The sequence below is a fragment of the Conger conger genome, chromosome 16 (genome assembly GCF_963514075.1).
Source record: "Conger conger chromosome 16, fConCon1.1, whole genome shotgun sequence".
NCBI classification, from domain to species: domain Eukaryota; kingdom Metazoa; phylum Chordata; class Actinopteri; order Anguilliformes; family Congridae; genus Conger; species Conger conger.
Window position 1 is genome coordinate 1319771 of NC_083775.1, and position 27500 is coordinate 1347270.

Here is a 27500-nt window from a genome sequence, read left to right on the forward strand (position 1 = left end):
GTCACCGTCTGAACCACTGTTCTCACAGAACGCAGACGCTGAAACGTTCACGCATCCCTGTCCTGGCCACAAAGTGGTCCCATGCTTAACAAGAACGTAAACACGCACTACAGTGGGAAACCAGTAAGTTCAGCTTATTGTCATGTTCTGAGCAATCGGCCCGATTCATATCCAGTCACTTTCCCACAGATGTGACCTGCGTCTAGAGCACACGATTTTATTTCAGAATGAAAATGCAATGGAAGAACAAACTGAATTATGGGATTGGAGAATCATATTCTGGGAGGGGGCCACGCTGCTTCCCCAGCTCCCGGGGGGGGGGGGGGGGGGGAGGAGGCCTGGGACGGGCTGGATGACTGCAGGAAATCTGTCCTTTAGGGCAGGGCAGGGCCCAGCATTGATTTACCAACTCATCTCATTCACGAGCACTCGTTTGATTAACGAGAACAAATCTCCACCATGTTCTCATTTTCAGAGACAATGACAACAAGAGTCACAGAGCAGTAAGCTGTGTAACAGTGGACAGGGCTGATTATTGGCACGATTTAGTTGTGTCTTCATTAGAGGCAACCCCCCTTTCAGACATCTTCACATTGTTCACACAAACGTTTTTTTTTTTGTTTTGTTATTTGTACACTGTGTGAATGTGCGTACAGACACAGATGCTGTGGTAGGTTACCGTCACACAAGCACGTACACCATACACCTCCGTCTGCGGTGTGCAAGTCTCACATCCTGTCAGGTGAAATCCGGACTCGCATCTGATCGTTTTTTTTTGGGGGGGGGGGTTTGTCTCTTTTTTTGAGAAAGGGAAGATTTGCGCAAGGAGAGAGAGGGAGAGAGGGAGAGAGGGAGAGGGGGAGAGGGGGAGAGGGGAGACAGAGGGAGAGAGAGGGAGAGAGAGGGAGAGAGAGGGAGAGGGAGGGAGAGAGAGGGAGAGGGAGAGGGAGGGGGAGAGAGAGAGAGAGAGAGAGAGAGAGAGAGAGAGAGAGAGAGAGAGAGAGAGGGGAGACAGAGGGAGACAGGGAAAGAGAGGGAGAGGGAAAGAGGAAGAGAGAGGGAGTGGGGGCTGAATTGGAAGGTAACGCGTCTCGGCACGTCGGGGAGCTGAGGGGAGAGGGCCAGGCCTGAACAGGGCTCAGATACAGGGCTTTCAGGCGCAGCTCCAAACCCAAGCGGACTGAAGCAGCTCACAGAACGCCTGAAGGCGGCTCAGGAAGGAGCGGGCGTGACGTCACACGGAGCCAGCCGCACGGACCCGCACCGTCGCCATGGCGACCGGCCGGCGCTGAAGGGCGCGGGGGAGACCAGCTGCTTCTACTCAAACGCTCCATAACCTGTGGACGAGCCGCAGGAACGTGCAGTCTGCACCTCGCTCTCAGCAGCTGAGCGAACGCACAGCCGAACACGGAGCAGAGGCACACCTGAGCAGTGAGCTTCAAATGAGCACAATCAGCTCTCACACTGCATTTTGTATCCCTATCCATTTGCTTCTGCTTATTATAGACGTCATATTAAACATTCTTATGATATTTTAAGAAAGCAGATTTCCCCGTTAAGACACTGGATTACCTTAACAATTTCAATTAAGAAGTATCTACTCGACATCAAGCCATAACACCGTGTTCCTTCGGAAAAGCAGTCAACAATTTAGCCGTTTCACTCCCAGGCTTGGGGGCACAGGGTGCTGTCCCAGCTCGACACTGATGGATATTCAGCGGGAGAGCGGAGGGGGAGAGCGGAGATGTGCCGAGTCGTCTGCTTTCCCTCAAATATTTCCATGTTCTTGCGTCCTTCGCCCAGGACACGGTGTGTACAGGGGTGGTGTTGACACAGGGAGAAACTGTAGCCCGCTTCGGCGGGGCCAGGCAAGCACAGGTGAAGAGGTAAGTTCTCACTTAGGTGTGGAGAGGGGGCACCGCCAGGGAAAGAGCTCATGTCGGGCCCCACCACTGAAAATCCAGTTTTAATAACCTGAGGGCCCGTGTCAGTCAGGGACTGAGAAATCCCCCCCCCCCCCACCTCCTTACAGCACCCCTGGGGGCAGCATTCTTCAGTCTGTGTATTCCCCACACACACACACGCGCACGCGCACAGGCACACAGGCACGCACGCACACACACACACGCACACACACAAGCACACACACACGCACACACACACGCACACACACACGCACACACACGCCTCAGTGGACATCCAGCACTGTATACTCACCTAAAACACTAGAAACTTACGACACTCTGTACAGTACACATGCCTTCCAGCTACAGAAAAACGCAGCCAAGCAAATACTGGTGGTGACACGTGAAAAAGATCTCACAGAGTGATTGTGGCAGGGAGAACGGCGCAGTCATTTCTCCTGGTCGACTGCAAGAGCGGAAAAGCACGGGCAGGTTTGAGTCACGAGGCGAGGCGTATTCCACTCAAAGCAATGCTTTCAGTACGTTCTGCGACGCAACGCTGGTCAAATACATTAATCATTCACATTCTGTATCCGTGATTCATATGACAGGATAATCTGATCTGTATTGCGTCCATATCACACCGGATGCAGCGTGACTGACCGTGGTCTCTGCTGACCGACAGTGTCAGAGACGGTGAAGTTTCCCCCATAGCTGAAGCAGCAGGACAATGAGCTCTCAGTCATTCCACAGATCTTCAGTGAAAAGATCCAGCTCTACGGACTGGATGGAATCAGGAGGTGACAGAGTAGGGTTGCTAATTGTAGTAATTTAGCTCATTCTTTTATGCGATTTACAGTTGATTAGACTAAGCAGGGGACAATCCCCCCCCTGGAGCAATGTGGGGTTAAGGGCCTTGCTCAAGGGCCCAACTGCTGTGAGGGTCTTATAGTGGCCACACCGGGGCATGAACCAGCAACCTTCCGGGTCCCAGTGAAGCAGCATATTCACCGGACCAGCATTGGGCAGCATGTTAGCCAGGTGTTTGGAAAGTTACCTGGGACTATGAGCAGCACCTCTCTGTGGAGGATAATGGATAATATTAAGATACGGAGGGAAAAAAAAACCTGATCTCAGACTGTACTCCTACTCAGACAGACTTCAGGAGTTCTGGTCCAGTAGAGGCCATTTTGGCTCTGAACCCAGCGATAAGAACGCACCAGCAGACGCGCTGAACGATATTCAGGTGCATGAAATCATCCCTCCTGAAGAAAGCCAAACCGTGCGGACGAAAGGATATAAATCTACCCTCAAAGCTACAAGACGAATGCAATGAGGACAGAAGTCTACGCGACGGTGCCAAGGTGAACAAATCCATGCAGCTCGGCAGTTTCACTTCTGATATTTCTTTTTTTAAACACAATGACAAATAGCCCATTTCCTGCCCCATGTGACCACGGGGGTTCCTCTGGTCTCTCCTGTGGAGCTCTGTCAGCTCATCAGCTGCCTCCAGGGTGCTGCACTGTACAGCCATCTGTTTCTCATTCATCCACACTATCACAACCAGGCATTACACAGTTCAGCCAACACAGCTACACGAAGGAGACTGAGATCATTACCCCGTAACACTCACGGCCAATTACACACACGCACACGGGCACAAAGACAAACAGACACACATTAGCCTATATATAGTAAAGTACATGGTGACTTACCAGACAGTTTTACATGTAATGGTATATGGCTCAAAAATGCAGTTGAGAAATGGAGGTAATTTAGGACGTATATTTTAAGCCGACCCGTATAAACTGTGCCATTGGTTGTGATGAAGACCTACACCACAAACACTGAATAAAAGTTTACTCTTGGAGCATAAGAGTGTAAGTTTTCATTCTTGATTATATACGGTGACATTTAGCTTGCACAACATGCCAAGTGTATGGACCTTCTGAAAAGGTCAAATCCCCCCCCTGGCGTTTAATCCAGCTATCCAGCTGAATTTACCAGCTATCAGCCGTTTCAAAACATAGCTTGAGCCGTTTCTTCAGCAGGGCCCCATATTCAGTGAAGCAGGTATTTGGGCCAGATCCAGCGACGTGCCGCAGAGAGGAATGTGCGTGGGGGAGATGTTTCTGACAGAGGGCGGCAGACGGAGTGGATGGATGACCCCAGAAAAGCATGCGAGTTAAAGAGGGAGGCGTTTCATTAAGACGCAGCGTTTTTGATTAGCCCAGGAGGGACAGGGCCGGGGGGAGGGGGCCGGGAGGAGGGGGCTGGCGGGGGTTCCGGGCCGGGGGGGGGGGGGGGGGCAGGATGCGCTGACCGGAGTAAATCTGGCTGTGTCGGGAGATTCAGACAGAAGCTCCACTTCCCATAAAACCCAGCGAGCTAAGCCCACTCCCCGGTATACTGAACATGACCTCATAACTTCTCCCGCCTCGTAAAACGCCCTCTTATTCAACACCGGGACGCTGGCAATACAGGGCGTTTCACACATTCAGTTACCCTGTCAAAATTGAATAAACTGCAGACACATTTGGAGTACACTGGACAGCAGTCAGGTATCAGTGCAGATCTGGATATGCCACGCTGAGGTAAACACGGTTTTGTATACGCAGGGTAATTCCATCACCGATGGAAAAAAAAAAACACAGGGGAGGAAGTGCGGCTTGGAGAATGTGCTGATGATTCAAGTCTCTAATTGACTGCACCCTCACCTCCATTTCAGACACCACAGGCTTCCCCGCGAGAAGAGCCGAATATACATCACCTTTTCCTGCTGTGACTGTTGCAAAGACACACCTCAGACTTACTCGAGAAAGTGTGAGCAGCTTGATAAATATGTTTTACGACACTTGAAGCAGAGAGCGACTGCACTCCTAAGCTCTTCAGAGGTTTATTAGGTGTAATTCTTCAGGGGTTTATCAGGTGTAATTCTTCAGGGGTTTGATAAATACAGCCCCAGAGCTCAGAGCAGTCTCAGACACCATCTTTGTTTAAGTCATCACGTGTTCTTTAGACTGACTCACAATTTCCAGAATTTAATAAGTTTTCCCCCCCCCCCCGCCCTTAACCAGTACCAACTGGAAACCCATCACTTAAGTGTAAACATGAGTCAAATTTAATGAAAAATGCGGACAAAATCAAAGCCATGGATGATAGAGGAAAGAAATGTAGCTTCCAAGTTCAGAGACTCATTAGCGCGTTTTTTATCCTTGGCTTGGCGGTCGCTCATATTCATGCAATCTTCTCGTTCAGAATCCATTTGAGAAATCCCTTCTCATGCATTCCTCCACGTTTCCCCCCCGACGCAGTACTGGAATATGATTTACACCAGCTCTCGGATAAACATCAATAATTTAAAAAGCGGATAATTGCATATCGAGAGAGATAAGGGATGATATTATGCAATGAAGGCAAAGATAAGAGCGTACATATGCAAGAGGGCAAAAAATATAAATCTGGCCATTTCGCTGACCAATCTAAACTGCATCTCTTCCGGGCAAATCCAATTACAGATTATCCCGTTTTCAAATGAGCACCATGGTGGGGACATCAGAGCCCCAGAACGCTCCAGTGGTACCGGTTCTGCGCGGCCCACACGAGGCCGGTGGGAGGCAGGCACGTCAGGGACGGGGCTGGAGCCCAGCGCTCTCCATCCTCCATGTTCTCCTGACGTCTCTCTGCCACGCCATTGCATTAGCCTGCCATTATTACGGCCTCACATTAATAATTCGTGGCGGATACTTTTCCTGAGTGCAATTTGTGCCGCGATCCACGTTTTACAGCTTTTAGGACTTCACGGGAGTGCCCAGCGGAGAAACGCACGATCCCGCTCCCCCGATCTCCAGCGCCGTTCACCATCGGCTGCGTGAGCTTACGGATGGGAGAGAGGGAAGGACGGACTGAACGTGAGGAAAGGGTAGACCGGAGAAAAGAAAGGAAGGACATAATCCTCTTTGAACAGTTAAAACAGGGCTCTAGGGCCCTGTAGGCTTTCATCTCAAGCCTCATCTGGCACACCAAATTAGCAGCTGCATGAGATATCTAGCTGTTGAGTGAGGTGTGTTTTGTGAGGGTCGGAGTGCGAACCTAGAGGACAGCAGATCTCTTTCCTCTGGGGTCCTCATCACACTTGTCCCCGCGTTCGATTTGCACTTCGTTGGCACACCGCTCCGGATAAGAGCGTCCGCTAAATGCCTGTAATGTAATGTCACGTAAAGTAAATGTGATGTAATCTCCAGGAACAGGGTCGGGCAGCCCCGGCCCAGGCTGACAGAACAACAGCGTAAATGTCTGAGTTCAGCAGGCCGGGTCAGGAGTGCTCTGAATGAAGTGTGGCTGGCCTTTCGGGGGGAGAACACAAGCTCCTGAGCTGAGGCACACACCTGGCCCCGGCCCGGCCACTGCGCTGCGTCTGATTGGCCGACGGTGGGCCAGCGGGCCTCCAGTGGCAGTCTGAGGAGGCATAGCAGCGATCTCAGCCACTCCTGCAGGCTACGCGCGGGAGGGGGGAGCGCCACATTCCTGCCATTCCTCGGGAAGAACAGATCCAAGGTCAGCTGACCAGCTCAGGGGAACACGAGACGCAGCACTCTCCTCCAGGTGCTCAGGTTAAACCCAACCGGTCTACATCCAGCCCTGTTTCTGGAGGTCTACCATGCCGTAGGTTTTCACCCCAACCCTAACAAAGCACACCGCGTTCAACAGCTAGAGCAGGGCTGCCCAACCCTTTTCCTGGAGATCTACCATCCTGTAGGTTTTCACCCCAACCCTAACAAAGCACACCTAATTCAACAGCTAGAGCAGGGCTGCCCAACCCTGTTCCTGGAGATCTACCATCCTGTAGGTTTTCACTCCAACCCTAACAAAGCACACCTAATTCAACAGCTAGAGCAGGGCTGCCCAACCCTTTTCCCGGAGATATACCATCCTGTAGGTTTTCACTCCAACCCTAACAAAGCACACCGCATTCAACAGCTAGATATCTCATTGAGCTGTTAATTAGTAGAATCAGGTGTGCCAAATTAGGGTTGAAATGAAAGCCTTCAGGAACAGGGTGGGGAATGACTGGTCCACCTCATTCCAAGAGAAACACATCCACTCAGCTGCTATAATCCCCTGTCCAAAACACGGGAAAGCACAGCATTATCTTTGAAAACCTTGGGAGCACAGGCGCGTATAATTTCACTGAATTACTGTACAATCCCCTGTATACCACGACCTCACACTAAACTTATACTATTACTGTACTAAGATGAATCACTACTGCCCCTCAAAATGAGACAAAAGAACTGCATACAACAAAACACAACACAGCAAAACATGGAGTTGACCACCAGGTCAGACTCGAAGTACAGCAATACCTTTTCACACCATATTTATCCTGGTTTATCTACCAAGACCTCATCAGATAGAACACGTCCGATGAGGCCCAGATCCAGATCGTTCTCTCTCGTTCTCTCTCGTTCTCTCTCGTTCTCTCTCTCTGAGCTGACGGGGGTTGCTTTCTTGCTACCAGACCAGAATGAAATAACGACTTCAAATACTTTAACCCTTTAGACAGACTAAAGCCTGTTTGAAATGAAGTGTCTGCGTTCAGCAGAACAGAACTCACTGGAGCCACGAGCCGCATCATCGGGGTCACGACCCCTGCAACAGTCCCGTGGCAGACAGGCACACTGCAGCCCTGCGCCCAGCTCCCGCTCAGAAGGCCGGTGCCCCCCCCCCAGGGCGCAGGAAGCAGCCCGTCCCCCCCACCCGTCTCCCGCTCACACGGCTCTGCAGGGGCCCATTACCGGCTCCGCATCCTCCGACCGGGAAGGGGAACGGCACCGGCTAACGTCACCCCCCTCCATCTCTCCATCTCTCACGCCATCTCGCTCGCCATCTCTCACTCTCACGCCATCTCTCACTCTCTCCCCCTCTCTCTCTCTCTCTATCCCTCCATCTCACCCTCTATCTCTCCCCCTCTCTCTCTCTCTATCCCTCCATCTCACCCTCCATCTCTCCCCCTCTCTCTCTCTCTATCCCCCTCTCCCTCACACACACTCACCACACACTCTCTCTGCTCGGACATGGCGTGTCTCTGTGGCACTGTTCTGACACGTCTCTCTCCGTGCGGTTTCTGTGGCACTCTCACTGTGCACACTGCAGACCCTGAGTCACTGTGCAATCTGCTTCCTGCATTTAAACGCTGGCCGGCGAGCCCATACAGTACAAAACACCGTAACGCAGAATCACTTCGTTCATCAGGCACTTTCTATCGCTCCCTCTCCCTCCCTCATTCTCTCTGCAACTCTCCCCTTTCTTGCAGATTCAACAATTATTGATCGACCCTTAAGGGCTTGATATAAAACGGGGTGATCGATTATAGCCAAGAGTGTATCGCCCACCTGATGAATACATCATTAGTATATACTCATAACACATCACAACTGGACTTAAATGCAGTTCCCTGTCTATCACATCATTCTGCCTTGTGAGGGCGGTATGTGTGATTTCTCGGTCAGTCAGTCTCTTGTGAGGATGGCAGCAGTGCTTCACACATCCGGTGAGAGGGCAGTGGAGGCAGAACCCCCCCCGAGACGTGTCCAGGTTTTGCCGAGCTCCAGCCGGGTCTGAATCAGCAGCGGCACCAGCGTGACCGGATGGCACAAACTCAATTCCCGGTTAACGAAGAGCCGACCCTCCGGTGGGACGAAAACGCAGCCTGTCTGGGTTACTGCGCGCCTCGTGCACGCCTCCCGGCGCACAGGAGCGCGCGTCCGACAGACCGCAGCGCATCGGGCCAGGGGAAGAGACGCAGCGCAGGTTTCAGTTGAAGAATTAACTGTGTTTCACATCCGCTGGCTCCATGCAGACAGGATGAGAGACTAAAGCAGTCTGCGGCCCAGAAAGCCCAGCGGCTCGCCACGGACATTCAGCAGTCAGTCATTGAAAATATACAAAACATTCACCCTTAGCCTTCCTAACTGCCTCCATCTTCCAAAACATGCTTGATCGGAATTTAGAGGACAGAGCACATGTGGTGACAGAGATGGAGTGGGCGCTATATTAAGCTCTTTCTACTCGTGTTCTGATCCACATCTTACCAGACAGGAGAATGAGATGAGACAGGAATACCAGCCTGATGAACCCTCCCTAACCCTGGGTGATACCAGCCCAATGAACCCTCCCTAACCCTGGGTGATACCAGCCCAATGAACCCTCCCTAACCCTGGGTGATACCAGCCCAATGAACCCTCCCTAACCCTGGGTGATACCAGCCTGATGAACCCTCCCTAACCCTGGGTGATACCAGCCCAATGAACCCTCCCTAACCCTGGGTGATACCAGCCCAATGAACCCTCCCTAACCCTGGGTGATACCAGCCCAATGAACCCTCCCTAACCCTGGGTGATACCAGCCCAATGAACCCTCCCTAACCCTGGGTGATACCAGCCCAATGAACCCTCCCTAACCCTGGGTGATACCAGCCCAATGAACCCTCCCTAACCCTGGGTGATACCAGCCCAATGAACCCTCCCTAACCCTGGGTGATACCAGCCCAATGAACCCTCCCTAACCCTGGGTGATACCAGCCCAATGAACCCACCCTAACCCTGGGTGATACCAGCCCAATGAATCCTCCCTAACCCTGGGTGATACCAGCCCAATGAACCCACCCTAACTCTGGGTGATACCAGCCCAATGAACCCTCCCTAACCCTGGGTGATACCAGCCCAATGAACCCTCCCTAACCCTGGGTGATACCAGCCCAATGAACCCTCCCTAACCCTGGGTGATCCTGGGTCGCAGGGCCATCAGTGCACTGGAAGCAGTATGAGCCCAACAGGGCACTAGAACCAGGACGGTGCCTTAGCCGGCTGACCCACCCAGCAGCTTAAAGACCACTGTTTTTAGTAGCACACACACAAAAACAAAGATAATACATGCCAGCGATGTAAAGGTAGACACGTAACAACAACTGACACTGAGATTAGCATGAGAAGCTGTACTTCCCTATCGGTCAACAAACTGCCATGACACAACTTAACCAGGGTCCTGCTATCCCAGGGACCAGCTATCCCAACAAATGAATTACACATGCAGAACACATGCGTCCATCAAAATACAGCAAAATTAATCCAAATGAAAACCACAAATAAGGTGCATTGCACCAAATATAGCCTGAACAGAAGCGTGGCAAAAAGGCCACCTCTAAATCCTTAATCATGGATTTAAAGACGTGAAGACAGGCCCTCTCAGCACGTTTTTACAGTTTTTACTCATTTCACAACACATTCCAGGTGGAGGGAGCAGAGCGGGATGCCCTCTCCCCACCTCTGCACCCCCAGGGGACAGAGAACGGGGATAAATCCAGAGGAGACCTCCAGCACTTCTGTGAGATATCTTGATAGGAAAAGTTATTTGTTCCTTCTGCACAAGACCCAAGATGCTGCCCACGCAGACAAGTCAGAGTCAGATAAAACCTATAACCTTCTGCAGTTCAACAAAAGGACACCGTGTAGTTAATCTCTCATCCATTGTGGGGGGAAAACGTGAAAGCCATGAAATACCCTAAGGTCACCGCACTCAGGATATAAGTCTCCGTGCAGCGATGGCCATTACTGAAGTCATGTGTCCATATATCCCCCTGGTGCAGAGAGACATTACGCTAATCTGCGGAGTGCAGCTTCACCCGACTGAAATTAACCAACAACGGAAAGTTTCACACGTTTAATGTGCAAGTATATGTGCCTTAGGGTCCAAATATCGATTTTTTTTAAAAAGGTATCTTTTCATTTTATTTGCAGAATTATACCAAATTATAGCAAATCTAACTTAATTTAAAATATCAAACAAAAAATAAATAGGGAAATAGGGAATCATAAGAACATGTTCTTATCAAATACAAAGTCCGTTATAAAGTTTATTACCGACTGAAAAAATGGGAGGAATTCTCCAATTGTCTCAGAGGAGCTCGGCGCTAGAGGGGGTAGAGTGCGGATTTTTTCGCATGTTTAGAAAACGCCCTGCATATATCACCTGTAACGAAGCCCGGGGTCAACCACGGTGTTTCCTGTACACAGCGGGCAACTCCTGTTGCAATTGCAAACAAAAACGAGAACCAGGTCTAAAGCGCAGTGCCAGCCAGTCAGTCACTCAGGAAATAAGACCTTGAAAGTGATTATACAAGAGGGTTTTATGGAGGCCCTAGGGATTAAACGGTGACCACTACTTTAGATATCTGTAAGATTCCGTTTAAAAGGTTGCCTAGGCCAACGCATCGACATTATCCCCAAAGTAATCATCATCATCATCGTCGTCATCGCCGCGATCTTGTCCACCTTCGCTCCCTCTTACTCATTCTGAATCAACTTTATCGGTTCTGAATCTGAAACCGAGACTGTACCTATGTAAATGACTTTCATGATTACTTTAAGTGAAAATGGGACCGGTTAAATCGCTCGTTCCATTGAGGCGGGAACTCATATGGTGCACTGCATACGAGCGGATGCTATACCCGGTATTAATCCATCAGTGCTGCACAGGTTTGTTCGAATATTCCCTGTGGTTTTAAAAGACCGTAACTCATGGACCATTAACCAGCCTTATGGCTAGCCTACGGTGAAAATAAATGCCAAGTCTTGTGCAGCACTTGCGGGTCCATCATATATAATTTAGCACCAAATGGCCTACTACGGATTAAATGTTTTTACACGGGTGTAGTACTGCATGGTCAACATAAAATAGTTTGCGGACAGGCTAACATCGGTTATGAAATGTGTCCCAGAAAATGAACGCCACACAACACTGTAAGCCCCTATTGCCTGTATGGCCTTACGATTTAGTTTGCTCTGAACAGTAAACTTTACTTTTTACCATTTTACTCTTAAAACGGAAACTGCATAAATTTAATTGCTAAACTAAAGGACTTCAGTTGGTACACCAACAGGTGACACCTGTAAAACGGTTTGCTCGAAGGAACTGCTCGCTGGAAGCCTGCAGTTAACTTCTGGAACACGAAGTTGCTGCAACTCCGCGTTCAAAGTCTAAAGAGGTTAAACGAACCCGAGAGAGCATAAAAGAAGCAAAAGGAATGCGTTTGTAAAATACACTTTACTCAGGCTGGCACGTGTGCTCACGGTGAACTTTTCACAGTCACAGACACGGAGACTGGACCACAGATGGCCTAAACACAGACAAAACTAATTTATTTTACGTTCGCCATTCTGATTACAAATTTCCCCGATATGCTACCATGGCAAAGCTGCAGAGACAGAGCAGAGCGGTCGACTGATTCTTGCCAAAGAACGAACAGGTCGTCTCGCTACTTACAGGTATCTGCTCCCTCCTTTCGTCTGCCTGTGGAGCGCCACAGATAATCCAAAGAAACTGCCTTCCGTTTTTCCGTCTTTGATCACCGGGAATTGCACATCTAAATTAAACGCACCGCTAATCCGTACTGTGGCGAATAAAGCGATCAATAAGAGAGAGAAATCCCCTGACAAGTGCAAACGATCACGCCGAGCCATGTTTACTCCCAGCAATGCAGCCCGCTTGGGATCCCGTGTCAGTGCAGACAGTGAATCGACTTCTTTGACCGAGTTTCTACGCTTTACACACCATTAATGTGAACCTCTTTCGTGTGTGCGCGTTACTCTCCGGCTGTGGAGAACTCACCCCTCCCTCTCTCTCTCTCTCTCTCTCTTTCGCATCCACACCCATTCACTGAATGCATTCATGCCCATTGTAAACATTAGTCAGTTCTAGTTCTTCCGGGGTGCAGAACAGGCGTTAAATAAATCACTGACGTCGTTCCGTACAAGTCATCCACCTTGACAATGTTAATATATCTAATGTGCTCGAGGCTACGTGATTATTTTCGCAAACGCGCTGTTGACCAACAGTGTGCGCGTGAGTGTACTCAGTATGTGCACATTAAGATAAACTACAACTGCAAACAAAGGCATACAGGCAACATCACAGCTAACCTGTCGAATCAAAAAAAAAAATGTTCAGCAGACCATATTAGATCAGCTTCAGTTTTGTTTGGACTGAGGGGAAGGATCGGGAGAAACAATAGCCTACTGAGACGAATAAATCCCTCATTAGCTACAGCTACCCATGTGACAAAACTTGAAACCCCCCCCCCAAAAAGAAATACTACATATACGGTTTAGAAATGAGAAATGTATATATAAAGATTATACTCAATAAAAAACCCATAATACGAGTCGGGTGGAAGTGAGTATTATCATTCAAGGAGCCTACTGAGGTAAAAACCACAACCTGTTACCTGTTACCTGTTACCTGTTTTCACTCCCACAACATGTGCAAATACTAATAATGGCACGATTATATAGCCTATACCTTTTTACTTATATTTATTCTTCAGCTTTATTCAAGTGTAAAATAAAAGATCACATAGTTAAAGCACCTGCCTTCAGCAGACAAGTACAGAGTGCGATCTCATCTGAGGGGAAAGCTCTTCCAGTGCAGATCAGAGGCCTGTGAAATAAGATGATTTCCAGGTCAGTGAATGTTTGTTATGAAGTTGATGTGTCAGTGAATGTCTGATGTCTGTTGAGCTTCTCCTGCACCCAGCTGTCAGTGGCTTTTATGGGGCACTGACCGACCCTGATGGGTGCAGACAGACTGGCCCCTCAAACATGCTACTGACCAGTCAGAATGTGCTCACTGAAACCTTCACATACCCTCCTAATAACACACTCACAGCCTCCTAATAACTACATACATACATACACACACACACACCCTCCTAATAACTACATACCACACAAATACATACACACACACACACACACACACACACACACACCCTCCTAATAACTACATACCACACAAATACTTACACACACACACACACACACACACACCCTCCTAATAACTACATACCACACAAATACACACACACACACACACACACAGATGAAACAGACAGCAGAAAGACACACACTTCCACATTTCACTGATGCTTTCTGAACCTTGAAAGAGGTTTCCTCAGTCTCAGGCCTGTCTGCAGACCATGGCACATTCCAGCATTTGGAGACCCCCCCCCCCCCCGTCACGTGTACATTAATCCGGACCACGCATTAACTCATGAGGTAACAGACGCGGAAGAACCACAGGAAATTAGAAATGATTCTGGGATTAGTGGATTTCTCAGCATGACCAGCTAGCTAATCTCCACACATGGGCAAACGCTCCTAGTTTGGTCAGGTTTCAGCCGTGCTACTTATGAGTCTCATTTCCACTCAAATCCGGTCGGGTTAAGCAGTTCGGAAGCATGAGCGATGTGGAAGGACGGTGTCGCTGACTGCACACAGGTGAGGAGAGGTGAAAGAGAGAGGATTAAAAAAAAAAATGAAACTCAAAGAACGACTTAAACATCTGCTGCAGTCGCTCTGCTGATAGAGGATGCATCTGTTGGGTGGCGGGGGGGGTCACATGCCCCCAATACAGGAAGTGCTATTGCCTCATTAGCTCCTCGCCTTGCCAGCTGTACACAGGTTACAGTCAGAGATCCTCCTCCTTCCAGCCCGCGGCACTGTGTGGTCTACTTCACGGGAATAAGGTGTGGGATTAAGAATAACCAATGAGCATGCTCGAGCAGGGACCCCCACTTCCGCTGAGGTCATCCTCGCGTGGCTAACGGTAACACAGAAATGACTGGGCTGCTTATTCACACTAGGGAGTTTCGGTTCACAACTAGGGAGTGTCGGTTCACAACTAGGGAGTGTCGGTTCAAACTAGTGAGTGAAAATTGAAGTATTTTTAAAAGCGTGAAGAGGAATTCGCCAGACACAAAAAATTTACAACACATGGTTTATTCCGACAATCAGATATCATCCAATTCCTATTACAGGAGCAGAGCTGCTAATTGGCCTTTTAATGTGGAACTTAAATATTGCAACTGTAGAGCCACTTCCAGCAGTCAGGGTTAAGTCTGCATCGCGGATTTCGAGACACAGCTCTCCTGCCTTTGCAGTGTAAGCCCATTTGCCAAATGACTTACTGGGAAATGTTCTGACAAGCTCAGCATTTAAAAGGAGAGTAGCTGGCAGAGCCAGAATCAGGTCCTAACATGAATGACTGTTTTATAAATTAGTATAATTTGGAGCATAAGCTCTCATTTATTATAGAACTTTCCAACCTTTATTTGCGTCCTGTGGGCTGTGATGGAGTGGTGGCCTGTCCAGGGTGTCTTCTCGCCTCTGGCCAGATGCATGCTGGGACAGACTCCAGCCCCTGCAACCCTGACCAGGATTGTACAGGTTAGATGATGGATTAATGTTACATAAACAATGTTTATTTCATGGATGGGCGATTGTCTCAATGATAAATCTAGCACTGATAAATCTAGCACTGCTAAATTGTCATAGTATGAGCAATTCATAAGACGTTGTGTGCTAACATTTTATAGCCAAATAGATATAGTCAGAAACAAACTAGTTTTTTGCCATATTTAGCAAGTATTGGGTACAAACTGCATGGCAAAATGTCACTCGCTTTGGTGCTATAAACCTTTAAGGTGTTAGGTCACATCTTGTAAACAGAATGTAATGTAATTATGAATCTTAACTGAACATTTTAGTGCCGACGTCACAAGCACTACTGTTGACTGAAAGCAGTTGAGTTCTGGAACACGGATTTAAAAAGTTGAAAAACAATTCCAAAAAAACTGCTCTTCCAAGATCTTTAAAGATCTACCACATGGGAGCCTTGCAGTGTACAGACTGTTGTTATTGAATTATCTGTAGCTTTGATTGCCACTCCGTCAGAACCCAGCCAAATGAAAGACAACGGATGTGCGTGTCACTACCTCTCTTGTCTACCAGACAGACAGACAGACAGACAGACAGACAGACGAACAGGCAGGCAGGCAGACGAACAGGCAGGCAGACAGACAGACAGACAGACAGACAGACAGACAGACGAACAGGCAGGCAGGCAGACGAACAGGCAGGCAGACAGACGAACAGGCAGGCAGACAGACGAACAGGCAGGCAGGCAGACGAACAGGCAGGCAGACAGACAAACAGGCAGGCAGGCAGACAGACTTTCGTCACACTGTCTTGCATTCTGAATGACTGTGTCCCGTGTTCTTCATCAGCTTGTGCAGATAAACATCTCATGTTTTCAGCGCACTGCAACAGAGGCAATCGCCTGGCTCCTGTTCCTCTTTGAGGCTAAAATATCAGATGGAAGAGAGATGAGCAATTCCAGCTACCAGCTTCACACATCAGGACCCTCTCACAGGGAGAGAGGCCAGGGACCAGGACAGAGTTCTGCTCCAGTACCATACCCATTTGGGCCAGGGCCATTCTGTGGAACCCAAAGGCAGGTTAAAAAGCTGCTTTTTCATGACAAAGTGATGTTAATCTTCAGGTTCTGGGTCAGTGAGAATTAATTTACTTCATCTTTTATTCAGGGGTGCAGTGATATCATATTGTTTATAGACATTGGAAGTTTCTACCTTGAGTAGAGTCCATGGAATCTAATAATATGTCAAATTTAATGTAAAGTAAAACTTAAAAAGAAAGGCACTCTTGGATCCAATTCAGTTTTAATCGCCATCGTTTTCGGCAGCAAACTGCCTACGTCAAGCCGCCGATAGTGTCTAGAACGAGTCCAGAGACCCTTATTTGGTCATTTTCAACCGATGTTGTTCACGGCGAATCAAAAATACAGCCCTTTAAAAGCATTCTCACCCCGGTGTAGAACGGCTCTCACGGACACTTCCTCCCAAACCTCCAGCTCGTCGCCATGCCAACGGGTGTCAGCGGTGAACAAATGGCGACGATGTCGAGGAGGGCCCGAGAGCCCGGCTCTGCCAGCCAGCCAACCGAAGTGCTCCGATCCGGGATTATTGTTCCCGCCGTATCCGACCGCTCTTATCTGCACGCAGCAGGAGCGTAACAAGGCCCGCACAGGAAACAGGAAGTGAGGCACTTGTGTTGGCTCAGTGTGAGTCAAGCGGGCATTCTGCCGGGGGCCTCTGGCACCTGCTCCCTAAACTAAACTCGCCGGCCCCGGCTCAACTCCAGGTGGTCTGTCAAGTCTGTCGTTCCTTCCCTGCACACTTTGCTTTAATGTTGAGCTGCTTGTCTGTTTCTGCGGTCAGAGGTTGGTGGTTCAAGCCCCAGTGCGGCCACAGCTATTGGGCCCTTGAGCGAGGCCCTTAAACCCCGCATTGCTCCAGGGGGGATTGGCCCCTGCTTAGTCTAATCAACTGTAAGTCGCTTTGGATAAAAATGTCAGCCAAATTGCATGTAATGTAACTGTAACCTGCTCTACCCATTTTAATTGATGTGATACATTTCTCATGACATTTCTGTATCCATTTCAGCTCTACTTTGCGTCTCGCAGGCCAGCGGGGATGGGCTCCCCCTCGATAGCCGGGTTCTTCCTGAGATTTCTTCCCATCAGGGAGTTTTCTTTCCACCCCTGTTTTGTGGGTTTTTCCCCTCACTCTGGTGTTTTTTTTTTCACCCCATATGCTGGGGGTTCAGGCCTGGCGTTTGCCCTTCTGACAGCCTTCTGTAAAAAGCGCAACACAAATAAAACTGAATTTAGCTGCACACCTGACCACCCACAAACCTGCTGCCCTCGGATCTCCCAGCATGCTTTGCCTCCGTTGCAGCGGCGCTCCGGAATAGCAGCTGCTGTCTCTGCAGCCGGTGGTTTGGACTCCGTCACCGCATCGCGGGTTCTGCAGGAGAGGTGTCGTGGCGCTCAGGTGAACCTGCCATCGCGGGTTCTGCAGGGTTCTGCAGGAGAGGTGTCGTGGCGCTCAGGTGAACCTGCCATCGCGGGTTCTGCAGGAGAGGTGTCGTGGCGCTCAGGTGAACCTGCCATCGCGGGTTCTGCAGGGTTCTGCAGGAGAGGTGTCGTGGCGCTCAGGTGAACCTGCCATCGCGGGTTCTGCAGGAGAGGTGTCGTGGCGCTCAGGTGAACCTGCCATCGTGGGTTCTGCAGGGTTCTGCAGGAGAGGTGTCGTGGCACTCAGGTGAACCTGCCATCGCGGGTTCTGCAGGCGAGGTGTCGTGGCGCTCAGGTGAACCTGCCATCGCGGGTTCTGCAGGCGAGGTGTCGTGGCGCTCAGGTGAACCTGCCATTGCGGGTTCTGCAGGCGACCGTGTCATGAAAGTTTCACTCAGCTTCACTGAACGCTCCTTAAATATCAAATGCGGAAGCCGCTCTCTTCACAGCCAGGCAGTCAAACCGCCCGTCTCCACACGCTGAGCTCTGTTAGCCACAGTGTGGGCAGGCGGCAGACACACAGACAGTCTCACACAGGACTGATTCTCACGCAGAGAGCTTTTCGGCAGCTTGAAGTGAACAAGTATAATTAGAAGGTTGCAGTTGGGGGCTCGGCAGAGCTGAGCTTATCACTTCTCTCTCTTTCAGGCCAGCGCTCATGTACTGATGACTGTGAGAATGACACGACAGCAGCTGGGAGAGGCCATGCTGTATCATGTTATAGACAACGTGAATGCCCCTAATCCACGGGCCTGGGACACATCTGCTCGGAATCAACACCTCACACCGCCCCTCCCCGTCGATGTTGGTGCCCCAACTGCAGAGGAGGTAATGAAGTCCTTCAAAGCCATGGACACCAGCAAAGCTGCAGGTATCGATTCCATCCATGCTGAGATGCTAAAGGCTGACCTCCTAACGTCTACAAGGGCCCTGACCATCCTTTTCAGGAACATCTGGAATGGAGAAAACACTCCCAGTGATTGGACCAGGGGCCTAATTGTCAAGATCCCTAAGAAAGGAAACCTGCAGAAATGAGACACCTGGCGTGGGATCACACTTCTTCCCATCCCCAAAGTCTTCTGTAGAGTTGTCCTGAACAGAATGAACAGTGCCATTGACAGCAAACTCCGTGAAGAACAGGCTGGATTTCGAAAGGGCAGAGGGTGTACAGATCAAATATTTGCTCTATGAAAACATCATAGAGCAGTGCGCAGAGTGGAATGTTCCCCTGTTTGTCAATTTCATCGCCTTCAAAAAGGTGCTTGACAGCGTTCATCACAAAGCCCTGTGGAAGATCCTGCAGTCTAATGGAATCCCACAAAAGATTGTCTCAATCATGGGTAGGTTGTATGACCATTTGGAATGCTGTGTCATACTCGGCAATACCAACTCTGAGTCACTTCCTGTACGATCTGGAGTACGCCAAGGCTGCATTCTCTCACCCATCCTCTTCCTGACTGTCATCGATTGGATTATGTGGAAAAACAACTGCTGATAAACATTGAGGCATCCAGCGGACCCTCTCTAGCCAGCTTGAGGATCTTGACTTTGCTGATGATCTTGCTGTCCTTTCCACAAATGTAAAACATTTGCAACATTTGCAAGAAAAAAACTGATCGACTCACCAAGTATGCTTTACAAACAGGTCTCATTATCAACACCACCAAAACCCAAGTGATGTCCATCGACACCAACACGCATGCACGCATCGCCAGAAATAATCAACCACCTGAAGTCGTTGACGACTTTGTGTACCTGGGAAGCCTGATTAGTCAGGACCATGGCGCCCAAAAAGACATCCAGCGCAGACTTGGGAAAGTCCGCAGCACCTACTCAAGACTCCATAACATCTGGAAGTCTCACACCTACAGCCTCAAAACCAAGAGGCGCTTATATAACACCTTGGTCAAGCCGGTTCTACTGTTTGGGGCGGAGTGCTGGCGGATAACCAAACGAGACGTGAACAGAGTCAGTTCATTTCACAAGGGCTGCAATGGCTAGATGCAATGGCTGCTGGGTGTATGGACATAACAGTGGAACACATCCAAGGCTGGATAAGGCACGCAAAAAGATGTTTTCCTCGGTGTATAGCAAGAGATAACATTCGGAGTGATGTTGATGAAAATCTATAGCCAAATGCAGAGGACAGGATGGATGGGCCAGGCCAACAGTAGACTTCTGATACTGATAGGCAGACAATATATGTGCAAATTACTGTATATAGTGGAAATATTGCTATTTGGTATGTATTTGTTATTGATTGTAATGCATTTTGAGTAATTGATTGTATTGTATTTTTCTTTTCTGAATTACAGTATATTGCACTGTGAGAACAAACATCAAAATACTGTAAACCCTCTGAAGAATACTGTTGCTTTTGTGATTTGTTTCTTTATCATATATTGTTTTACATTACACAGTAAAAAATGTTATTCTGGGTTTCCAATATAGTAAAACATTCATTAATTTACAGTTTACTGTAAATTTACCACACTCAGTCATGACATCTATTATGAGAGGCAAACCAACAAATCAAAAGTTTCTTTAGCTGCTTGGCTTGAAATATTTGTGGATGCAAAAATAGAGGAAAGGGAAACACATAATATATGTATTTAACAATGCTCCAAGTTGTTTGTGTTTTGCAGTTCATTGAACATTGAGTGACAAAGTAGTCTTATGGGAGAAAGCATATGCTATAGTTATGGCAACATGAGTCACTTTTGGGTGAAATATGAAGTGTTTTGGTGGTTGAAGTGCATTTTGCACCAAAGGTTAACTGATGTGCTCAAGTGCGTGTTTCAAAAGCACACTGTGTGAAGAGTTTTGAAAAAGAGGACATGGTATTGAGACAAGTGTGAAAACGATTGTAAAAAACTGTAAAAGGAGTGTGGATTTTCTTCACATTTCTGGTTTTCAACACGACCCAAGCAATACTATTTACGTACAGTACTTTCATAACTGCATTTCATGAAACGAGGGGGAGGGGCAGTATTGGATTTCTGTTCAGAAAGAGACGGCTTTATGATTTTAGCACCGATTAATACTGATGACTTAACCTGCATGAACACAGTAATCCTGCACTGGTGTCATATTCACTCAGACCCTTCCTGTGATTGCCATCAGTCTCTCAGGCCCTCGGTCTGGAACAGTGTACAAATCACCTCGTTCTAATTCAAATGATATAATCTGTTCTGAGAATGTTCAGTCACTCTTTTCCTGACAGTTTTGTCCGATGCAATTCTGCATCACACTGTAAAAACATTTGACTATTTTGAGTGATGGCCTACTTCACCGTTATCTCTGAATTCTGAGGAAGGCCTAGTGGCTAAGGTGCATGACTGTAGCCTAGTGGCTAAGGTGCATGACTGTAGCCTAGTGGCTAAGGTGCATGACTGTAGCCTAGTGGCTAAGGTGCATGACTGTAGCCTAGTGGCTAAGGTGCATGACTGTAGCATAGTGGCTAAGGTGCATGACTGTAGCCTAGTGGCAAAGGTACTTGACTGTAGCCTAGTGGCTAAGGTGCATGACTGTAGCCTAGTGGCTAAGGTGCATGACTGTAGCCTAGTGGCTAAGGTACATGACTGTAGCCCCGTGGCTAAGGTACATGACTGTAGCCTAGTGACTAAGGTGCATGACTGTAGCCTAGTGGCTAAGGTACATGACTGTAGCCTAATGGTTAAGGTGCATGACTGTAGCCTAGTGGCTAAGGTGCATGACTGTAGCCTAGTGGCAAAGGTACATGACTGTAGCCTAGTGGCTAAGGTACATGACTGTAGCCTAGTGGCTAAGGTGCATGACTGTAGCCTAGTGGCTAAGGTACATGACTGTAGCCTAGTGGCTAAGGTACATGACTGTAGCCTAGTGGCTAAGGTGCATGACTGTAGCCTTGTGACTAAGGTGCATGACTGTAGCCTAGTGGCTAAGGTACATGACTGTAGCCTAGTGGCTAAGGTACATGACTGTAGCCTAGTGGCTAAGGTGCATGACTGTAGCCTAGTGGCTAAGGTACATGACTGTAGCCTAATGGTTAAGGTGCGTGACTGTAGCCTAGTGACTAAGCTGCATGACTGTAGCCTAGTGACTAAGGTTTGTGACTGGGACCCGGAAGGTTGGTGGTTCAAACCCCGGTGTAGCCACAGTAAGATCAGCGCAGCTGTTGGGCCCTTGAGCAAGGCCCTTTGATCGAGGAGGGATTGTCCCCTGCTTCGTCTAATCAACCGTAAGTCACGTTGGCTAAAAGCGTCAGCGAAAAAAAACAACAAATTATTATTATGTAATGTCTTCCACTTGAGACAGCACTGCCAGCAACATTTTATCTTTCCATTTTCAGAGTATTATGAATGAATTCAAATATAAAATATACATAACTTGTGCAGTGCAGCATTCACACTCCAGCGGCCAGGCCCCAGCATCTCATCCTGAGAGCGGGTCGAAATCTCAGTGAAATCTCCGAGCCCAGGCAGCCACACCCAGGGGAGGGTCAGCGTGATTTGGGCCCGGCTGGCACTTCCTGCTCTGATTAGGCACGACAGGAAGTTTGCCTGTGTGACAGGGGGGCGGACAACAGGAAGAAGCTCATTTGAAGGGAACCAAAAACACACTGATTTTTCACATGCAAAGCGGCCCTCTTTCAAACACAGGCCTGCAAACATCGATGATGCCATCTCTGCAAACCACACCTCGACAAAATCAAACAGAATCTCCTTTACACAGCCTTGATAATATAATGATTGTGACTTATTCAATACTAATGTCTGAATACCATGGCATGACGTGCTGTTTTAGATGTGCTACTCGTTTATGATAGAACAAATTAGAAGGCCGTTTTTTAAGATTGTCATCGTCAATGACATCGGTTTACAATGATGATTAAAGCTTAAATTTATAGAACCCATTTTATCACAGGGTGCCAAAGCCCTTATTGTGGTGAGGATCATCATACAGACCACCAATGTGTAGTGTTTATATGGATACCATTAGCTGATTAATAGTATTCTTCAGTGGATTGGAACAGTCCTGGTAACTGCCAAATAGGCCCAAAATGAGTGTGTATGTGTGTATTAAAAAATGAGGTGTAAACCAAAAAATGGTGCTGATGGTCAAAGGTGGCTCACTTTGAAGCCTGGAATTACCTGAATGAGAGACATTCATCCTCTGATTCCCTTAATAAGGCCATTGATTCTGCTCACACGCCCAGAACACTGAGGACGCTGCAGGTGTGTGAGACGCCGTGCGTGGGAGAGGAGCCCAGACCCCCACCCTCACCACCGCGCGGAGCCCCTTTCATCACAGAGCGCGCCGTGCGATAAAACCCGTCTCTGAGGAACCTCCCGTTTCCTCCCCTGCGCTGCCCACAGGGCCTCTGGGTCAGATCACAGGCTGGAGGAAATGGCTGCTTCTGGGGTCTGTCTGAGGGGCAGAAGGTGAAAATGGCTGCTTCTGGGGTCTGTCCGAGGGGCAGAAGGTGAAAATGGCTGCTTCTGGCGTCTGTCTGAGGGGCAGAAGGTGAAAATGGCTGCTTCTGGGGTCTGTCCGAGGGGCAGAAGGTGAAAATGGCTGCTTCTGGTGTCTGTCTGAGGGGCAGAAGGTGAAAATGGCTGCTTCTGGGGTCTGTCTGAGGGGCAGAAGGTGAAAATGGCTGCTTCTGGTGTCTGTCTGAGGGGGCAGAAGGTGAAAATGGCTGCTTCTGGGGTCTGTCTGAGGGGGCAGAAGGTGAAAATGGCTGCTTCTGGTGTCTGTCTGAGGGGCAGAAGGTGAAAATGGCTGCTTCTGGGGTCTGTCTGAGGGGCAGAAGGTGAAAATGGCTGCTTCTGGTGTCTGTCTGAGGGGCAGAAGGTGAAAATGGCTGCTTCTGGCGTCTGTCTGAGGGGCAGAAGGTGAAAATGGCTGCTTCTGGGGTCTGTCTGAGGGGCAGAAGGTGAAAATGAAATTAAACTTATTGCAGAGAGACACAACGGACTATGCACTGCAGTGTCAATATACACAACACAGCACGACTTTTCACAAGAGTTTTGCGTTCAGTGAAGTTTCCGTGTTTAAACACTGCTGGGCAATGTGTTTTCGCACAGTCCTGGCGTAAGGGAAAGGCCATGGGTTACGGATCACGTAGAGGCCGAATCCTACATTACATCATTTCCACATTACAGCGAAATGAGTCCCTCGCCCCTCCTGTCAGCATCTGTAAACATTTCTACCCGGCAGCGCTTGGAGTTGCGCAATGTTCTCCCCCCAGCAGAGTGGAGCGTTTGAACTCCCCGTCCTCTGAAAAGTCAACTCCCCGACCTGAAGCAGACAGCGTGCGCTTGGTGTCCCGTGTCCTCACTTAGCCGGGCTTTAGAAATTAAGCGCGGGCTCATTCGTGCCGCATTCTGTTCCCGTTGACCTCCCCGCTGAGCTCATCGTGCGACCGACAGCGCGACCAGTTTACCCAGTTCACCCAGTTAAAAGAGCTGAGACTGGTGTGGAAACACGAGATATCACATCCGCTCCAGCAACCTGACACGCTCCCCTGTGTGGGGTAATGTGTTCCACGGGGCGGATCTGTTCCTCAGCGCACACGCACGCCCTGCCGTCCAAAAGAGGCCGGTCCAGTCCTATCCCAAATGGGCCGGTGCAGGTTTTAGTTTTAGCCCAGCACCATGACGCTGGGTTCAACTAATTAACTAATCGCTGTCTTCAATCAAGACCTTGATACGTTAAACCTGGGGGTGTTTCACAATGCAGGATTACTTAGTTAGCTGGATAACTGCACTGAGTAAATCCTGGAACAGCTCTTTTTTACTTCTGTCCATGTTCCAGATTTGAGAGGGGTCCAGGTTTTACAGTTAGCTGGGTGTCATTGTGCTGGGCTAAAACTAAAACCTGCGCCCACACCAGCCCTTTCTGGAGAAGACTGGACACCCCTGATCTACAGGGTCTCGTCCTGACATCTGGTTATGCTGAATCCTGGTCCTGCTGAGTACAACAGAGGCTGCAGGTGGGTGGGAGATGACAGGACCCGTCATCGATCCGGAACATTCTCCGTCCCTGATCCGTTCTGAGGCGTGACCCGGGGGACGTGTGGTATAAGAGCAGACGTGCGTATGGGTGATGAGGATGTCCTGTTCAAAGCTCTCCGTGCCGAGATGCCAATACATTTACAAACAAGCCTTGTAAAAAAAAGAACGGCTTGAAGGAGGTCACAGGAAACCTAGGTGCAATCTCATTCTGCAATCCAAACAATCCATTTTTTAAATGAAAGAAAGGTTATCGTTCAGTGTTCTGGAAACACAGACAGAGACCAGCGTAAGCACTGCTCATCAGACCTGGGTCAAATACATAATTGTTTCAGACGCAAATATGTTTCTGTGCTCAATTGACCACCAGAAGATGAGGTTTGCACGTTTTGAGAGTTCAGTTAAAGGGTTCCAATACGCCAGATAAGCTCAGTAAAACGCAGAAAAAGTATTTCAATGCACAACAATGACGCATTTGACCCAGGTCTCATTCTCCTCCAGAGCCGACGGGAGGACCGTTGTCCCGAGTGACTCTGAGAGGCTAATTTGAGAGTCCATGGAGGCTCCAGCAGTATTGATGGGGTGCTGTGGTCCTAACTCGATGGAGGTGATTGTGTTATAACATGGAGTGCCCCGGACAAGGACACAGCGATGTCTCTAATGCACACAAATGAGCTTAGCTTCCTGCTCCGACCAGCAGCCCACCTGCAGCTCCTGTTGCCACACTTCCGGCTCTCAGTTACTCTGTGTTACACAGAGCCATCAGCTGAAGCTACACATTTACCCTGAAGCTACACATTTATCCTAGCGCATATCCGTCAGCTGAAGCTACACATTTACCCTGAAGCTACACATTTATCCTAGCGCATATCCGTCAGCTGAAGCTACACATTTACCCTGAAGCTACACATTTATCCTAGCGCATATCCGTCAGCTGAAGCTACACATTTACCCTGAAGCTACACATTTATCCTAGCGCATATCCGTCAGCTGAAGCTACACATTTACCCTGAAGCTACACATTTATCCTAGCGCATATCCATCAGCTGAAGCTACACATTTACCCTAACGCATATCCGTCAGCTGAAGCTACACATTTACCCTGAAGCTACACGTTTACCCTAGCGCATATCTGTCAGCTGAAGCTATACATTTACCCTGAAGCTACACATTTATCCTAGCGCATATCCGTCAGCTGAAGCTACACATTTACCCTGAAGCTACACATTTATCCTAGCGCATATCCGTCAGCTGAAGCTACACATTTACCCTGAAGCTACACATTTATCCTAGCGCATATCCGTCAGCTGAAGCTACACATTTACCCTGAAGCTACACATTTACCCTAACGCATATCCATCAGCTGAAGCTACACATTTACCCTGAAGCTACACATTTACCCTAGCGCATATCCATCTGTTGAAGCTACACATTTACCCTAGTGCATGCATGTCCATCAACTGAACCTACACATTTACCCTAGCGCATATCCGTCAGCTGAACCTACAGTAATTTGAGACTCTATAACAAAATAAACATTTCCTGCATATTTTGTTCACTCTTGTTGAGCCAACACGGTTTCAAATCACTTTTCATCCCACCATTAATGCATAATTTGATAATTCGATAATGTATAATCCTTTGATGTATATTTTCCACCGCAGTGGGAGAGGGTAAGGATGACATATTGTGCCTGAATCATATTATACATGATTTCTGATGGTAAATAATACGATCAAGAGGATGCATAGCTATGTATCTAGACACACACTGCAAACAAGCCGTGCTATAAGACATTAGATCTTTTTTTTTCCTCTCAAGAAAGAAATATTAGCTTGTTTTAAGTTTGCTTGACAAGTGAAATGTTCTTATTCCATTTGACAAATCTTGAAATGACTCTAAATTCTCACCTCATTGGTAATACTTTTGACATGGAGATTTAATGTGTGTTTAATGTGTGTTTAATGTGTGTTTCATGTGTGTTTAATGTGTGTTTAATGTGTGTTTAATGTGTGTTTAATGTGTGTTGAGACAGAGGTCTCAGCAGTGGCAGGCCAGCCCTGCCGTTAGTGCTGGTATGGATATGCGCTGGTATGGATATGCGCTGGTATGGATATGCGCTGGTATGGATATGCGCTGGTATGGATATGTGCTGGTATGGATATGCGCTGGTATGGATATGCGCTGGTATGGATATGCGCTGGTATGGATATGTGCTGGTATGGATATGCGCTGGTATGGATATGCGCTGGTATGGATATGCGCTGGTATGGATATGCGCTGGTATGGATATGGATATGTGCTGGTATGGGTATGGATATGCGCTGGTATGGATATGTGCTGGTATGGATATGTGCTGGTATGGATATGGATATGCGCTGGTATGGATATGTGCTGGTATGGATATGCGCTGGTATGGATATGCGCTGGTATGGATATGCGCTGGTATGGATATGGATATGTGCTGGTATGGGTATGGATATGCGCTGGTATGGATATGTGCTGGTATGGATATGTGCTGGTATGGATATGCGCTGGTATGGATATGCGCTGGTATGGATATGCGCTGGTATGGATATGGATATGTGCTGGTATGGATATGTGCTGGTATGGATATGCGCTGGTATGGATATGCGCTGGTATGGAAATGCGCTGGTATGGATATGCGCTGGTATGGATATGCGCTGGTATGGATATGTGCTGGTATGGATATGGATATGCGCTGGTATGGATATGTGCTGGTATGGATATGGATATGCGCTGGTATGGATATGTGCTGGTATGGATATGGATATGTGCTGGTATGGATATGGATATGCGCTGGTATGGA

At 48.4% G+C, this 27500-nt stretch overlaps 1 protein-coding gene across 1 annotated transcript in view; it reads right to left on the minus strand.

Annotated features, from left to right (window-relative positions):
• The window catches only part of itga3b (integrin, alpha 3b), a 46224-nt gene extending 33637 nt beyond the window's left edge, over window positions 1-12587 (minus strand). Inside the window, exon 1 of the mRNA XM_061224352.1 lies at window positions 12228-12587. Coding sequence (XP_061080336.1) covers window positions 12228-12424 — 197 coding nt within the window. The 5' untranslated portion in view covers window positions 12425-12587. The remainder of the gene's footprint in view (window positions 1-12227) is intronic.
• Between the last annotated feature and the right edge of the window lie 14913 nt (window positions 12588-27500).